Here is an 18,288-nt window from a genome sequence, read left to right as displayed (position 1 = left end):
ATCTTTACCTAAAATGGAAAAAAAATCACACAGCAAATCGTATCCTTCCTTAATTGTTTACACAAATCAAGTTTTTGTTGATTTATGTAAAGGCAAATTCAATTGGACATTTACGTTTTATATTTGCATTCTAAACCAATCAGATAAGAGAAACTAAATGTCGGTAGGCGACGTAACAAATATGGCGGAAGGTGCAAGCGAGAAAAGAAAACATGAAACTGAAAAATCCAAAAATGATGAAAATCCAAAGAAGAAATTTGCTGGTCACTGGAGTCAGGGCCTTTTATCTTCAATGGACGACCCAGAACTCATTGTAGAAAAAGATGACAAAATGACTATAATAAAAGACAAATACCCAAAGGTTTGAAACTTGCGTTTTGTACTCAAAATATTTCGAATTCTTTGCCAAAATTTTTGATTGTATACATAGAAAAATGGAACAAAAAGTTTTTTAAATTATGTTGATAATTTTCTATGTTGTTTATATGATAATATATGTTATAATTTACCTAAAAATGTAGTAGACTCCACAAATGTTCATCTGTTCATTGAGAAGGTGCTATAGCTCACATGGTTATGAGAGCTATGTCTGTTACTCCTCAGGCCCGTGTTCAATCCTGGATAACACCCTTTGGATTTTTCAGAGACACTTTCAGTGTTTCCCACCTACCTAGAGGTGTACAGGTAATCCACGCATGTATCAGTGCTATAAACTGGGCATTTAAATGAATCTACATGTAGTGGTCTACTCATTAAGAGCTAGGGACTGGTTCTCGGTTTCCCTTGTATCTCATAGCTGTCTCTTAAGTCTAGAGTCATGTCTACGTCCCTGTGAGGGGTTTGACATTAATGGAAGATAGATGAATTTAAAGTCAAGCTGGATCAACACTGGACCGAAGAAGTAACATATAAAATTTAAAATGTTAACTATAGCATTTTGCTATAAATATACAGCAGTGTAAACTTAAAGCTTTATATGTGTGCATATAAAGATATGTAATAGTGATGAGACGAACATGTAGAGGCAAAAGAAGAGGGGTTTAAAAAGGCCTTAGCCATTGCATAGAAGCCCAGAATCATCCTACTGAGATAATCCTGTACAGAGATGATAAGATTTATGAATGCCTTTTTTAACCCATTACGTTATATACACGCCTTTTAACGTCTTTTTCACCCCCCCCCCCCTTTTTGTTGTCTCAAATGGTGAAAAAATGCCTTATTTAGGCCCCCAACACTTGTTTTTGTTTGAGAAATGTTGTTAAAAAAAGTGACCTCTTTTTCGGCGCGGCCCCCCTACCAATAGATACATCGGGGTTGTCAGAAGGGGGATGTGCCCCCTTCTGTTTGGGGGGTTTGAAGGGGGGCGGAGTCCCCCTCATAGCCAAGAAAATTTTGGACTTGTGAGAGGCTATAAATGACCCCAGACTGATCATAAGGTAACGTGTAAGCAACGCTTAAAAGCATTTGACTCTATCTCAATCCATTGAGAAGTTGCAGCACTTTGAAATCAATTTTGATGGAAAAAATCAATGCAAAATAGTGATTTTTGGCAATTTTGAGATGTCCCCTCGTTGCCATGGTAACAGAAAATTTAAGCCTGAGCATGTTGTTGCAAGGGCAATGGTCCAGTCAACATTTGTGCCAAGTTTGATTAGTGTTGAAGCAGTTTTTATAGTATTATAGCAATTGAACTTGTAACGGGAGACTTTTCAATGAAAACAGCCATTTTTCACAAAATGCTAATGAAGTAATGGGTTAATGAAAAACATTAAAAAATCTACAAAACAACAATTTTTCTTCAAATTTATATGACAGGCCATGTTTAAACATAAAAAAACGCGATTTAGGGTAATTTCAAGTATTTTCATCATTTTCTGTTAACCCATTACGTTATATACACACCTTTTAACGCCTTTTTCACCCCCCCCCCCCCACACACACACACAAAATGCTCATGAAGTAATGGGTTAAAGCAATTTTCTATGAAATAATTTGTTTCTTCAGAATAACTTTTGAAAGGTTTCAGTAATTGTGTTTACAAATGTATATTCGGCATGCAAGTACTTGTATGTTAAATCAAAACACAAATTATGTTTGATTTTTTACTGCAATCAACTTATACTTGCTAGAGTTATGCCTCTTATTCAGTAAATTGTCTGTGAAATTATTTGTTACCACAGAATTACTTTTAAAAATTTCACTGAATATGTTGATATATAGCATGTAGCATGCAATTATGTAATATCAAAACATAATTCAAGTTGATTTTCTCTGAAATAAGTTTATTACAAATTTGATATAATAATGTAACTAACTATTACTTATAATGTAACAGACCTTTTATTATCTTGTAAATACCTAAAAATAAGGGGATACATTAGTTTTTACATTTAAAGCAAAAATGCTCATTAGTGCCATTTACAACAATAAATTTACTATCTATCTTTAAATAAGACACATTTTTGTGTATGATACATCTTTGAATATTTGCTTCAGTTGTATATTGCCCTGTGAGTTCTTGTAGTTCTTTGTAGCCTTATTTGTACTAAATTGCACTAATTTGACCTTATAATGACCTTAAATTGATTTTGTTTACCTACAATTTACAGGCAAAGTATCATTTCTTGGTGATGCCTAAAGAGACTATCCCAAACCTGAAAAGTTTAAAACCGGATCACTTGGACTTGCTGAAACAATTTGAAGAGAAAGGGAGAGCACTTGCCAAGAAGTAAGATATTTTCTATATAATTCTTGTATGGTAAATGTACATGTATATCTATTTTTTGTTTGTTTAAGATTATTGTGATTGTTTTAATGAAAGAATGCTGATGTAAACTTTTACCCACAATTAATCATATCGTATTAACAAAATTATATCAGTCAGTGTTGCATCTAGAATTTCAAAATTATGGGGGATCGTCCCCCACTCAATTGAAAAATGTGGGGGATTTGAAAAAAATGTGGGGGACAAGCATTAATTTTACCAACAATGGTTGGCTGCTACACGCTATTTAGTTCGTGTTTCAGTCATTACCGCGAGTGAAAACAAAAATAGCTGAAGCATTCAAAATACGATGAAGATTAACTAAATTAAGTTGAAAAGATCGTTTGATGCGCGACTTGGCGGTCATTGACTTCATTAAAATGCGCGATCTGTAAAATATATGCGTGAATCGCACAATCGCGCGGCCTAGATGTAACAATGATCAGTATCTGAGTCTTTATTGAATTATATCTAAGCATTTTACAAATTTATGTACAATCAACCTGAATTTGTTTATTACAGCAAAGGTATATACAAGTACAAGATAATCCTTAACATAATTTCTTATAGGGACTTCACTGAGGTTTTATGACATGGCGGAGATTGAAAATATTTTTCCAAGTTTTATGTACCAATTGTTTTATGTACAATAACTTGTGTGCAAAGTGTGTGCTCATTCCTTCATCTTTTTTTCCAAGAAAACTCTTTTTGTGTGTGAAAAAATAGCCCCAAATATAAAAAGCGTTACAACCCTTTTCTTTCAAATTTGGTTTATAATTAATTGTATATAAAGTTGAGTTTCATTTTCTTTTATTCTGCATATATTTGGTTGTTATCCTTTCTTGATTTTTCAGTTTTTAGTGCTTCACATGATATTTGTAAGATTTTCAAATTTTATGTTTTTATGCCTTTAGACCTCTGTGGATTTTCTTTAACATGATGCTGATTATTCCCCTGTTATCTGTTATCTTTTCAGGACGGATGCTAAACTGAAGTTTAGATTTGGATACCATGCTGTACCTAGTATGAGGTATGTCTTAGATATTAAATAATGTTGATATGATAATAATTATAAGATCATCCAATTTTTTCAGGAGGATGTATATAAGTAATTTGACAAATTTATGAATATAAGGCTTTATTACATGCTTTTCATTGGTTTATAGAAATATATCACTGATATAAAACTGATATAAAAAATTATTATAATATATAACTTTGATAATTTCACTGTTTTGAATTTAAGCCCCTTACGTTGTTTCAGTGAAATACCAGCGTGCATTGTACTGGGTACCAACTTACTGTATTATTATTTGGCGCGCTTTTCATTCAGTAATAGGTTTAATGTCTTTTTAAAAGGTTTCTTTGCATACAATAAAAAGAAAATTTGTTTAGTTTAATGTAAGATCGAAATATATTTCACCTTGTGAACACCAAAAGTTCATATTTCACTTGTGGCTGCGCCACTCGTGAAATATACCTTTTGGTGCTCACTCAGTGAAATATATTCCAATCTGACACTGAACTAAACAAATATCCTCTATATAAATCATCTAAGTATGGAGTATTAAAAATTTGGAATATCTTCTTTGAAAAGCACATAGATGCCAGGTCTTGTCTAATTTTATTATAAAATAGAATAAAATGAATATATCTGTGAGAAATTTCTTTATGCCCTTATTTTGGTGAAATTTACAATTAATATAAATGTTGTGCTAAATGTAGAATTTTACTTCATGTTATGACTTAGAATAGATTTAGGAAATAAATATCAATTTTGAGTGCATTGTTGAAGAAAAATGCATGTTTCGAGTTTAAACGCGCAGGAATATAATCAGTTCGATAGGCCTGAATGTTTAATAACAAAGTATTTGAACAATAAACCATGAATTATTATACTACTATGCAAGAATATAATGAATATCTGGTATTTAAAATTGAGAATGGATAAAAATGTTTTGAACTACATTAAGGATGGAAGTAATTTTCCTGACATCAATTGGTTTATTTACATCATATATAACATCATATGACATGTAAGCATTTGTTTTTTATGCTGTACATATATCATTGTATATCGTGTGATAGTGCATTCCTATCTGTTTAATGGGGAATGGTGTGAAGCGTGTCAGAATGTATGAATTAACAAAAATCAAAATAACAAAATCTCTCATCCGGTTATTTTATTTTAGACTGCTAAGAAGGTTGGTCATTGATATAACTTTCTTTGATCCTAGCTTTTTCATACTTAATAAACTTACATAAGATTGTCCATTTTTTTTCAATTTAGACCAAATTATTTATCATTTATATGGAAAATTTTCAAAATATATTCTGACCGAATAGACCATGATCATTTCGCACAATTTGGCACGGGTAGAATCAACTGCAGTTTACAGGCTGAGTGTTAATTACACTTGTAATGAGTAACATAAAATTTGTTGATTAGCTTTAAGGTCAAATGTTATAAAAGTTTTGTTTCTTGTTATTTTTTACAATAATATTTCAGCCACTTACATATGCATGTGATCAGCCAAGATTTTAACAGTCCCAGCCTGAAGACCAAAAAACACTGGAATTCTTTCACTTCAGAATACTTTGTAGACTCTCATGGTAAGTTTTCCTTTTAATGATGCAAGGGTTGCTAACAATTCGCTGTTACCCTGAGAGACGTGTTATTTTTTTAAAATTATATGAACCCACATTTTAATGTAATTTTTTACCGCTATACATAATTACTCTGAGAACCAATCATAATTGATTGCAGCCAGGGGAGAGAATTAGAACTTTATGTTTCCTATATAGTTTATATAGATTATTTACCCCTGGGTAATATTGCCTGGTGATATTCATTTCCAGGATAACACCTGTGACGTCACATTAGGGTATATTGTAAAAAGTTTACATGAGGTATAATTAATAGTATTGTCTCTTACATGTTTAACAAATGTTTATAAACTTCATATACTTTATAATAACGGAACTTTGCATACTGTAATCAGTAAATCATCTTCTCTATATTGTTGTGCTATAATGTATTTTATATAATTTGATGTGTCAATTTTAGCTTACCTAGTTTATATGTTAGTTATTTGATAAAGAACTTATTTTTCAGAAGTTATAAAAATGTTAGAGAAAGATGGGAAGGTTCACTTTGATGTCAAGGATTCCAAAACATTGTTGGAACAGGAGTTAAGGTAATTTGACTTGAGTTTGAATAGTTTAAGCATGTAGATATGAAGCTTTCTGGTGATAAAATGGTTAGTTATAAGTAAATAGGACTTATAGTTGTTAGTTTAAGCGAGTTAAGATATATATGAGTCACAGATACAGATGATAGGTAGTTCAAGTTCTGGTGCATATTATACAGGCTTTCTGGTTGTATAATTTTTAGCTCGACTATTCGATAAGAATAAGTAGAGCTATTGCAGTCACCCGAGCGTCGGCGTCCGCGTCCGCGTCGGCGTAACCACTTATGTTAAAGTTTTTGTAATAGTTCAAATATTTTCAAAGTCCATAGACATATGGCTTTGAAACTTTGCACACTTGTTCACCATCATGACCCCAACCTGTAGACAGGAGGAGGTAACTCTATCAAGCATTTTTGACAGAATTATGCCCCTTTTTCGACTTAGAATTTACGTTAAAGTTTTGTAATAGTTCAAATATTTTCAAAGTCCATTGACATATGGCTTTGAAACTTTGCACACTTGTTCAACATCATGACCCCAACCTGTAAACAGGAGGAGGTAACTCTATCAAGCATTTTGACAGAATAATGCCCCTTTTTCGACTTAGAATTTGCGTTAAAGTTTTTGTAATAGTTCAAATATTTTCAAAGTCCATTGACATATGGCTTTGAAACTTTACACACTTGTTCACCATCATGACCCCAACCTGGAAACAGGAGGAGGTAACTCTATCAAGCATTTTGACAGAATTATGCCCCTTTTTCGACTTAGAATTTACGTTAAAGTTTTTGTAATAGTTCAAATATTTTCAAAGTCCATTGACATATGGCTTTGAAACTTTGCACACTTGTTCACCATCATGACTCCAACCTGTAAACAGGAGGAGGTAACTCTATCAAGCATTTTGACAGAATTATGCCCCTTTTGCAACTTAGAATTTACGTTAAAGTTTTTGTAATAGTTCAAATATTTTCAAAGTCCATTGACATATGGCTTTGAAACTTTGCACACTTGTTCACCATCATGGCCCCAACCTGTAAACAGGAGGAGGTAACTCTATCAAGCATTTTTTTTACTATCAAGCACTTAGAATAGTCGAGCGTTGCTGTCCTACCGACAGCTCTTGTTGGCTAAGCTATGGTGCTTGAATAAAAAAAAATTTTGGCCTGTTAAGGATTTTGTTTTTCCTGCTACATAGTAGCTACAACATGCTACAAAGTTGTCCTGACATGCAGGCGACACATGTGATCACTGATCGCTGTTGTCGATTATTTTAACTACAATACCTGTAGTTATCATCATGTAGAGTTTTACAATAATTTAACTTCATCTTGAGCATGCTGCTTAATGTTCTTTATAATACTGCAAGTTTATAATGTTGCTTTTCATTGGTTAATTACAACATTTAAATAGTTTTATACACACAGCTGCTGTCAATTTATGAAGAAATCATTTTTTTTCCTCTAAAAAGTAGGTTTTCTACATTATATATTCGTCATTAAGATTTTTGACAGGTTATATGGCCGTATACAAACGATTGTTTCAAATATAACCTTTGCCTAGTGACTCCGGTTATATAATTATACACATGTAAAAACAACTGTTTATATAGGGCCATATAACCTGTACTAATAATATTAACTAATATTTACAACATTAATTTCAGATGTCATGTGTGCAAGAAACAACAGAAGAATATGCCTACACTAAAGGAGCATATAAAACTTCATGACTATACTATAGACTGAGTGTTGTGTACAGATAAACTGGTTATCTTTCTCGACATCTGGTTCTCTAACAGATCTGTGATGACAACATCTACATTCACAACTTGTTTTGGCTAGAGTTAAAGTTTAAGACTACTGACCTACCCAATGTGGATTGGGATTTCAACTGGCACAGCCTCGAACTTCACTGTATGTGTGTACAGTTAAAATAAAAAGCAGTACTCATTAGATGACTGTGCTCCAGTTACACAGATGTATTAAGATCTAACGTTAGAGCAATCTGTACAAAATAAAATGTTGTAACTCATTTTGAAATTAAACTTTGCTCAAATTTGAAATTACAAAATATTGATAATTCTTACACAGTCTCTTTGTAAATATAAGGTAAACTTGTTTTGATGTCACCCAAAGTAGATATGTAATGTCTTAAATTCAACACACTTTGTATGGTCACAATATGAATATGGTATATAGTGTATTGCAATTTATTTTTAAGAAAAGACCATCTTTACTAGGGAATGCAGCTTCCCGCACATAGTTTATTCATTCTTTTATTCAAATTATCAAATTAAACATATCATATAAATCAATAAATTTCTGTGATTAAAATATTTCACTCAAGGATGAGCATGAGTATATCTTTAAATAATAGCAGAATAAAAGTGCATAAAATTCAAAAAGTTTTATTTTAGAGAGATAGACATACATGTATAAATGAGCTGTCATGGGAGAGTAACTTTTAATCAGATGATTACTTGTCAAGAATTATTTGTGTGTTAGCATGTAGCTCGTACATTTGTGTATTTCTTACATGCAGTTTAATATGCAATTCTTGAACTGAGAAGTAGAGCTGTCATTGAGTCAGTGCAAAGCATATTGACGATACATTGATATCGATGACAAATATCAACGATACACTGATATATCGATAATTTCTCCTTATTTCTTGTTTGTAATTCACTTTCATTCATGTTTAAATGATTATAGTAAAAATCATGTTCTGTTCATACAAATATGTTGTGTCCTGTTTATAAATGTCCTTTGCATGATTTTTTTTCTTACCATTTTTCGTCATCACTGCTATGAAATGTGTTCATTTTTATGTAATAACAGCTTAGTATTTGACATGGCCACCTGCTTTTGTGTAAGTTTTGGGTGAATTTTATTTTTTTTAATAATTTATTGATATTGAAATAGTAATCAAATTTATTAATTTTTTCAAATGTGTATTGATTATTGATCAACAAAAAAAAAATCAATATCAATGACAGCTCTATTGAGAAGTAATCCAGAATCATTATCACCAATTTGGTTTAAGTTTGACTGCCATATCTGCTGTTACTCTGTTAACTTTGGACTGATACCGACACATTTTGAAAATGAGTCACTAAAAATTTTGAGAGTTATGGAAATTATGCATAAAATTTTCAACAAAAAATGTTATACAGTATTCTTATCAGGCATTGCATTTCGTAAAATCTTGTTTAAAAAGCATTTTTAGAATAAATGCAACCAATCTGAAATCAAGCTGTCTTCACATTTTACCAGACATATTTTTGTAGGGGGAAAAAGACCTCAGGTTAAATGTTTTTTAAAGAAATAAAATGTCAAAATCTTCAAATTTTTCATTTTGGTTTTTAATAAAGAATTCTCTGAAGATATTGTGGGCTGGGGAAAGAGCTGATAGTGAAAAAATTACAAACATTTTATTTTAACATTTTATTTACAATTAAACAAAGAAATGGTTGGACAAACCAATTAGCATGCAATAATTGGAGTATTATGTTGGAATTTTCCAGAAGATAAAATTTAATGTTACATAAACAATAACAACATTGTGAAATATAGATCTTTCCTGTGTCTTGAAAAATGTATGGAGAATGTTTTATCATTGTATGATTTATCACATACACATGCCGATTTTGCGACCCGTAAAAATGGTATTGCACTGTTGTCCATATATTTTGATGTGACTTCATTTGCGTTAGACAAACATAGTGTGAAGACTTGCTAAATATTAGCTTTTACATTATAGGCGCGTCAATGAAAAATGACTCTTATTTCACTTTAAACATTGTATTTTAGTTATGTGATAAATAGAATATTATATTCGTGTAGGTTCATTACTGAATTTATTGAACTTGTTGAATAAAATAATATTGTTTTTGAGACTCACGTATTATAATTTTTCAACTTGTTTAATAAATTTAGTATTGAACCTACAGTCATTCAATATTCTCTATATACAGGTATTATTATATTGTGGAGAAGAAGATGTAATATTAATACTCTTATTATTTCCTTTTTTAAAGAAGACTATTTCATTTTTTTTTTGTTTCATTTAGTATGATTTACTGACCTTACACAGTTTACGTAAACATAATTCAATAGTGAACAATTTGTGCAAACATAATTCAATGGTGAAATGCAAAATGAAAAAAAAAAAAAAAATGAAATAATTATGAAAAAAAAAAAAATGTAACATTGCATTGTACTGCATGTTTAAATAATAAATTAATATAGGAATAATATGCTATATGGTAGCCCTTACTTATCGTACACATTGTGACATAGTATATATGATTTACTGTAAGTGAAATAATTATATATGTGGTATATATGAGATATAAATTTCAAAGGCTATGATTATAAACAATTTCTTATTAAATGTACTCAAAATCATGCTAAAAACACCAGTGGGTGTTATGTCTGAGGAAGGAAAATATTACGGTCTATCATGGACACAATTTAAATTTAATTAAATATAGCCGACAATGAAACTTAATATTATGTCATTTTGTATGATTGTGTCATTATGTATTTGATTTGTCTGTTTCTGACAGTTCAATCATTACTCTAAAATAGGCCTATTAAATTGTCAATCAAATGTAACTTTGAATAAACCCAAAGGTTTTGGAAAGTACTCTTCCAATTTTAAATTTTACTTAACTTATCTAGAAGCACTTGTAAGACAGGAATCATTTTACTTTCATACACCTTTTTAAAGTGACATGCCTGTGGAAGGGTATCTACTGAGTGAACAGGTGAAAGTCCAAAAAAAGTTTACATTTTACCACAATTGTTTATTTCAGATTAATGATAAATAACTTGTGTAGCCCAAGGAAATACCAGTAAATATCAATGGAAATTACCTATAATGATCAATTTATAAAAGGAGTTGGACTGTCTTTTAATATTATAGGCAGATTTATATTTTATCCTTAACATTTTCATGTATCAATTGATGGTCATAAACCATTATAACAGTCAATATTTTGAAATATATAGTTAATTCAGCTCAATTCAATTATCATGGAAAGAAAATTTCATTATTAAACATGTTAAAGGGGGAAAAAAAAGAAAGAAAAACAACAAAATCTGGATCAAATGAATGAGGAAAAGTAATAAATAGTAATGTGAGATATAGGTGATTAATGCATCATTGTAAAACAAACTTGTTATATATGACTCTTCTGTGTCACTTACAGTTCTATTTCTTTGTTAAATTTAAACTAAATTGTGTATAACCTATTTGTTATTTAACATATAATTTTGTCTTGTTAAGTGAAAGCTGCTTGAAGCTTTTACGATAATATATACTTTACTCTCAGTTAATAAAAAAGCATATACTAATTTTACACCAATTTTTACACAATTTTAACACAATTTTTACACCAAGTTTTACACCATTTTTATACACAATTTTTACACTATTTTTTACCCAATTTTTACACAACTTTTTGTAAGTCAATACCAAAGTGATCTTCAGAAATTTTTCATATACTTCACTTCTTAAAATTTAAATAAATATGACAAGATTTCTGTACCCCTGCCATGTATTATATGTGCTACATAGCTCAGCTTATGTACTTTGTTCAGCTTATAGCATCTTGGTTAGATTTACAGTAGCCGTCGTGTTTGATGGGTCTCAAGGCTTTCGGGTTTATGCACGACCTAGTCACTACACCTTTAATGACATCCATTGTGTTGCTAGGTAACGGTTCACGTGTACGCTGTATGACAACAGCATACGCTGATGAAGCTTGACAAAATCCATCTTCTGTTACATCCCAGCAGGAATACAATACTGCATAGCTGAAAATATAAATAGAGGATATTAAATGAGTGTAGATTCAATACATAATTTATTTAAAGGAATTGAATAAAATAATATTATACAAGCCTCTTTATGTTTGTATAACGCAAATGACGCTACGTCGTAATATATACAAGGTCATGCAATACTATTTTTACGAAGTCGTAAAAGCTGCGCGGGTTTGAGATAAACATATTTAGAACATTGTTAAGAAATACAGTAAATAAAACACTTGTCTATAACGAAGTTTAAAATAAAAACAGGACAGTTTGGTGAATTTGTACATATATTAGTATTATAAATATTTTTGTCTGTATGTTTTTGTCCATCTAAATCTAAATAGGGAAAGCTTTAATTTGTAATCTAGAGGATGCTGGTTTGATCCTGGGGCAATCTGATTAAAATCAGCTCTAAAAAACGCTCCACATGGAAAAAATAAGTAGATATGAGCTTTAGTCAGATTGATTCTGGGGCTAGGCGTAATTTCTCTGTGATAATTGATCTCAGACAAAGTGTCGTACGGTCATTTGTCTCTCAACAGCGATTCATAAATCATGTGGGATAAGTTGTTCTTCACTAGTGGAGAAACTGATAATTACTGGTTAGTTATCAATGAAAAGAAGTAAAGGTTGACCGACTGCCAAGATCTGACCAAAAATATGAAAAATCAGCATAATAAACACCAAACATATAAAATACTTTATATCCTTTGTAATCATTTTCTAGTTAAATCAGAAGGAAGCAGTAATATTTTACATTCAGCTGGCCTATTTTTGCCAGACACAAATTATTTTTCTCCTTTGATACCATTGCTTTTAATCTTTCCAATAATCAAAAGTAAAAGCCACTAATTAAACGACCTGTGCCATATACTGCAATATCGCTAAAATCTATGAATTGATTAGTTACAATTTTCTAGAGGAAATGTTCCCATGGGAACCAAAAATAATCATATGAATTGCTCCCATTGGAACTAGAAATAACCCTATAAAGAATACTTACCTTTTGTAATCTGATTTTAAAACCCATGCTGGTTTGGTGCCAAACTTTTTCCCTGTTGGTGTATCAAAGAATATAGATAGTTTCTGTGGATATTTAGAGTCCTTTGCCTTCATATGACCCAGTCCTTCTGGGGACACCATACTCCATAAAACTTGCCCCCAACTGTAAACATAATTTAGATAGGATTCAGTTTATGTTCATCTGGGAAATTGGAAAAGACATTACATATTACATATTTATATTTTCACAAATTTTCGACATCTATGAATTTGTTACAACAGCTACAAAACAAATTTCAAGATATCTTATAAAATACTGAAATAACTTGTGCCACTCACTGTATATTGGTTTGGCGTCACATTGACACTAGAGATCATATGGCGTCTTTCCTGCATTAAAATAGACACATGCAGAAAGAATAGAATCTCCTACATTCTATGAGCTAGCTTTACAGGTCCCTCACATGAAATAAGCCAAGGTCCATGGCTGGATTCCAACCCACAACTTTGAGAGGTCAGTGACTTTGAGTCAATGACTGTTACCACTTTGCCACAGTGAAAAAAAACATTTCATGTGATTTTAAATTAATTTTGATTTAGATCATTATCAGCAACCAATTTATAGTATAATTGTTTTAATTTATAGGGTCATCATTCTATGATCATATTGTTATGTTCATTAGCTTTGTAATTCTATGTATTTACTGTTAACATCTGAATCCTATAAAGATTTGTACTTGAGTCCATGCAAGTTTGCTTGTGTCTATTTAGTAAGATTGTGCAGGCACAGCTGTTTTCTTAAGGTTGGCTTGTGTAGGGACAGCTGCTTTATCTAGTTAGCTTGTGTAGGGACAGCAGCCTTATCACATTTGCTTGTGTAGGCACAGCTGTTTTATTAAGGTTGGCTTGTGTAGGGACAGCTGCTTTATCTAGTCAGCTTGTGTATAAACAGCTGATTTATCTAGTTAGCTTGTGTAGGGACAGCTGTTCTATCTAGCTAGCTTGTGTAGGGACAGCTGTTTTATCTAGTTAGCTTGTGCAGGGACAGCTACTTTATCTAGTTAGCTTGTGTATAAACAGCTGATTTATCTAGTTAGCTTGTGTAGGGACAGATGTTCTATCTAGCTAGCTTGTGTAGGGACAGCTGCTCTATCTAGTTAGCTTGTGTAGGAACAGCTTTTTTATCTAGTTAGCTTGTGTAGGAACAGCTGTTTTATCTAGTTAGCTTGTGTAGGTACAGCTGTTTTATCTAGTTAGCTTGTGTAGGAACATCTGCTTTATCTAGTTAGCCTTGTGTAGGGACAGCTGTTTTATCTAGTTAGCTTGTGTAGGAACAGCTGCTTAATGTAGTTAGCTTGTGTATAAACAGCTGATTTATCAAGTTAGCTTGTGTAGGGACAGCTGTTCTATCTAGCTAGCTTGTGTAGGGACAGCTGCTCTATCTAGTTAGCTTGTGTAGGGACAGCTGTTTGATCTAGTTAGCTTGTGTAGGGACAGCTGTTTGATCTAGTTAGCTTGTGTAGGGACAACTGCCTTATCTATTTAGCTTATGTAGGGACAGCTGCCTTATCTAGTTAGCTTGTGCAGGGACAGCTGCCTTATCTAGTTAGCTTATGCAGGGACAGCTGCCTTATCTAGCTAGCTTGTGTAGGGACAGCTGCCTTATCTAGTTAGCTTGTGCAGGGACAGCTGCCTTATCTAGTTAGCTTATGCAGGGACAGCTGCCTTATCTAGTTAGCTTATGCAGGGACAGCTGCCTTATCTAGTTAGCTTGTGTAGGGACAGCTGCCTTATCTAGTTAGCTTATGCAGGGACAGCTGCCTTATCTAGTTAGCTTGTGCAGGGACAGCTGCCTTATCTAGTTAGCTTGTGCAGGGACAGCTGCCTTATCTAGTTTAGCTTATGCAGGGACAGCTGCCTTATCTAGTTAGCTTATGCAGGGACAGCTGCCTTATCTAGTTAGCTTATGCAGGGACAGCTGCCTTATCTAGTTAGCTTGTGCAGGGACAGCTGCCTTATCTAGTTAGCTTGTGTAGGGACAGCTATTTGATCTAGTTAGCTTGTGTAGGGACAGCTATTTTATCTAGTTAGCTTATGCAGGGACAGCTGCCTTATCTAGTTAGCTTATGCAGGACAGCTGCCTTATCTAGTTAGCTTGTGCAGGGACAGCTGCCTTATCTAGTTAGCTTATGCAGGGACAGCTGCCTTATCTAGTTAGCTTATGCAGGGACAGCTGCCTTATCTAGTTAGCTTATGCAGGGACAGCTGCCTTATCTAGTTAGCTTGTGCAGGGACAGCTGCCTTATCTAGTTAGCTTATGCAGGGACAGCTGCCTTATCTAGTTAGCTTATGCAGGGACAGCTGCCTTATCTAGTTAGCTTGTGCAGGGACAGCTGCCTTATCTAGTTAGCTTATACAGGGACAGCTGCCTTATCTAGTTAGCTTATGCAGGGACAGCTGCCTTATCTAGTTAGCTTGTGCAGGGACAGCTGCCTTATCTAGTCTATCTAGTTAGCTTGTGTAGGGACAGCTGTTTTATTCTAGTTAGCTTGTGCAGGGACAGCTACTTTATCTAGTTAGCTTGTGTATAAACAGCTGCCTTATCTAGTTAGCTTGTGCAGGGACAGCTGATTTATCTAGTCTATCTAGTTAGCTTGTGTAGGGACAGCTGTTTTATCTAGTTAGCTTGTGCAGGGACAGCTACTTTATCTAGTTAGCTTGTGTATAAACAGCTGATTTATCTAGTTAGCTTGTGTAGGGACAGCTGCTCTATCTAGTCTATCTAGTTAGCTTGTGTAGGGACAGCTGTTTTTATCTAGTTAGCTTGTGCAGGGACAGCTACTTTATCTAGTTAGCTTGTGTATAAACAGCTGATTTAACTAGTTAGCTTGTGTAGGCACAACTGTTTGATCTAGTTAGCTTGTGTAGGGACAGCTGTTTGATTTATTTAGCTTGTGTAGGGACAGCTGTTTGATCTAGTTAGCTTGTGTAGGGACAGCTGCTCTATCAAGTTAGCTTGTGTAGGAACAGCTGCTCTATCTAGTAAGCTTGTTAACAGACAGCTGATCTATGTAGTAAGGTTGTACAGTACCTGATCTATGTAGGGAGCATGTCTCTAGCTTATGTAGTTAGCTAATGTAGCTAGAAACTGGCTAATGCGTCTTTAATCTAGTTTAAAGGAATATAAAGGAATATATATTTATATTCCAAATGTGTTGGCATGGCTTAAAATAATAAATATCTATTAATTAATTAATTCATAAATAAAAATAAAATAATAAATATCTATTAATTAATTCATAAATAAACTTGTGTGTACATATACCTGATTTAATATCAAACTCTCCGTCATCTCTGAGAATGAAGTTAACTTTTACATCATAGAAGTCGAGGAGAGCTGCTAGGAGGGAATTATCGAGTCCTTTGGTAAAAGTTGCGTACCAATTCCCTGAGAATTTCTTCTTGTCAAAACTTCCTTGAACTTGTATTTCATCTAGTTTACAGAGTTCGCCTGTATATGTCGGAACACTAGTGAATACTCCAATATTTAACAATAAAACAAAAAATAAAACTGTTGAAAACAATGCTAAAAAAAGACATTTATTTCTACGTGTGAAAATGGTTGCGCTAGCTCCTTTCAAAGACATTTTGTACAATTATTTATGGTGTTAATAATTCTTAAAGCACTGATTTTAATTAGAATATCCTGTGATTTCCTGTTTATGTTTTGATCCATTAAGATGTATTATTATAAAAATATAAAAAAACCTCATCCGGTATATTTAAGTGTTAAGCACTATGTAACAGTGTGTACACTGACACATTGTTTACAATATACATGAGACCTGTGCACTTTGATCTTGTGAAGTGATTGCAAGCTTGAATCTAAGGCCAATGTTAAATAATCATATGATATCCATGCCTAGAAACCTTTGCCCAGCTAAATTTGTATACAGCTTTGAATAAAAATCTAGTCAATGCAAAAATAGTCCTTTTATGATGAAAAATACTGCAAACATGGAAATTATTTACTTTTCTTAAAATCTCAGTTTTCGTACTAAATAAAGCAATCTCACTTTTTTTGCAAGTTTGATTTTGTTGAAATATTTCGGCTGTTCTTGAGGCGTATGAAGAATTCCGCATTCACATTTTTAGTGCTTTTTTAATGATTTGTATAAATTTTTACCATTGTACTCATTATAAAAGGAGAGTGGAAAGATAATGTACTATCCTGCATGTAGTGTTTATTTAAATAGTTTATCAGTCTTTTATCTGTTACTATCTGAAGATGAGTTAGTGTTATGTATTTTTGATAATGTACTGTACACTAATTCATGATACTGATATATATATGATATATAACTTTGACATCACAGTCACTTATCAGTTTTAACAATAGGAAAGAATATTTTAATCCTACTACTGTTGAAGTTGTGTGATAACTGTACTGCTGTGAGCTGTTCATGTTAGTAATCTTCATGTCGCAATATGACTAAAGTTCAGATCTACCTATTATTGTTATGTAGATCTGATTACAGCCTTCGTTATAATTTGGATTTCCCCGAGAAAGCTATTTTTAGCCATGCAATCAAACCGGTGTTTACATAGGCATTAGAAAAGGTATCAAAATACTGTTATCCATGGAAGTTTGATTTTTGTTAGAAAAAAAAATGTTTGAAGTAATTTTTAACAAATTAACTTGAAATAATAGTCAATTATAAATTGGCAAGATTGTTTTACCAGTTTTACTGTCGGCCAAATAGACAACGGCACGTTTGTTCTCGAAATCGTTACAATTTCCTACTCCGTGTTGGGTTTCCAAGAGTTAAAGTTAGAAACCGCATCACTTTCAAAATTATGAAAGCTCGCCGATGACTGGCTATGCAAAGATCACTCTGTAATTGGTCACTGTTAAATCTAAAAAACTGTGGGTTATTTAGAGCTAATTTTATTCAGATTGCTTCATGTCATAATACTGAAATCAGAAATATAGTTACCAGTTTAGTTTGCAAACATAAAATGCAGGGAAATTGCATGGGAAACTAGAAATGTGTCCATAGGACACGGATGCCCCCACACGCCACTGTCAATCTTATGACTCTAGGTCAAATATTTTTTGGACTACATGTGCCACAAGTTGAAAACTAAAAATCAACAAAGGGCCATAATTCTGTTAAATTTGGTCGCAGCAAAAATTCCTTCCCTTACTACCATCTACACATTAAGGTTGTTCATCCCTGTAAGTTTAAGCAAAATCTGCCATCCAGTTTAAGAGGAGTTGCGTTCACAAAATTTCTACATAGTATCTAGTGAACAAGAGGGCCAAGATGGCCCTAGATCGCTCACCTGACCCGTCAAACTCATCCGAACAATTTACCTAGACAAGCGTTCTGACCAAGTTTCATGACAGGTGTGTCAAAAATGTGACCACTAGTGTTAACAAGGATTATCCATATTTGTGCAGTGTGACCTAGTTTTTGACCCCAGGTGACCCGTATTCGAGCTTGAC

General features: G+C 32.8%; 2 protein-coding genes across 2 annotated transcripts; one reads left to right on the top strand and one right to left on the bottom strand.

The window, feature by feature from the left end:
* Positions 1-148: 148 nt before the first annotated feature.
* Positions 149-9,255, top strand: LOC132741096 (aprataxin-like). The gene is made up of 6 exons (XM_060729189.1): positions 149-361; positions 2,610-2,728; positions 3,741-3,794; positions 5,274-5,377; positions 5,880-5,961; positions 7,622-9,255. Exons 1-6 carry the CDS (start codon positions 158-160, stop codon positions 7,701-7,703), a joined length of 645 nt encoding a protein of 214 aa, XP_060585172.1. The 5' UTR covers positions 149-157; the 3' UTR covers positions 7,704-9,255.
* A 131-nt stretch (positions 9,256-9,386) lies between these two features.
* Positions 9,387-16,592, bottom strand: LOC132741097 (retinol-binding protein 4-like). Its single transcript, XM_060729190.1, has 3 exons — positions 16,105-16,592; positions 12,781-12,942; positions 9,387-11,777 (listed from the first exon to the last, which is right to left on the bottom strand). The coding sequence occupies exons 2-3, from the start codon at positions 12,918-12,920 to the stop codon at positions 11,558-11,560; spliced, it is 360 nt and encodes a 119-aa protein (XP_060585173.1). The 5' UTR covers positions 12,921-12,942; positions 16,105-16,592; the 3' UTR covers positions 9,387-11,557.
* Positions 16,593-18,288: the final 1,696 nt, after the last annotated feature.

The sequence above is a fragment of the Ruditapes philippinarum genome, unplaced genomic scaffold (genome assembly GCF_026571515.1).
Source record: "Ruditapes philippinarum isolate M1 unplaced genomic scaffold, ASM2657151v2 ctg2_1_1_1_1, whole genome shotgun sequence".
NCBI lineage: Eukaryota > Metazoa > Mollusca > Bivalvia > Venerida > Veneridae > Ruditapes > Ruditapes philippinarum.
This window is presented reverse-complemented; position numbering and strand designations above follow the sequence as displayed.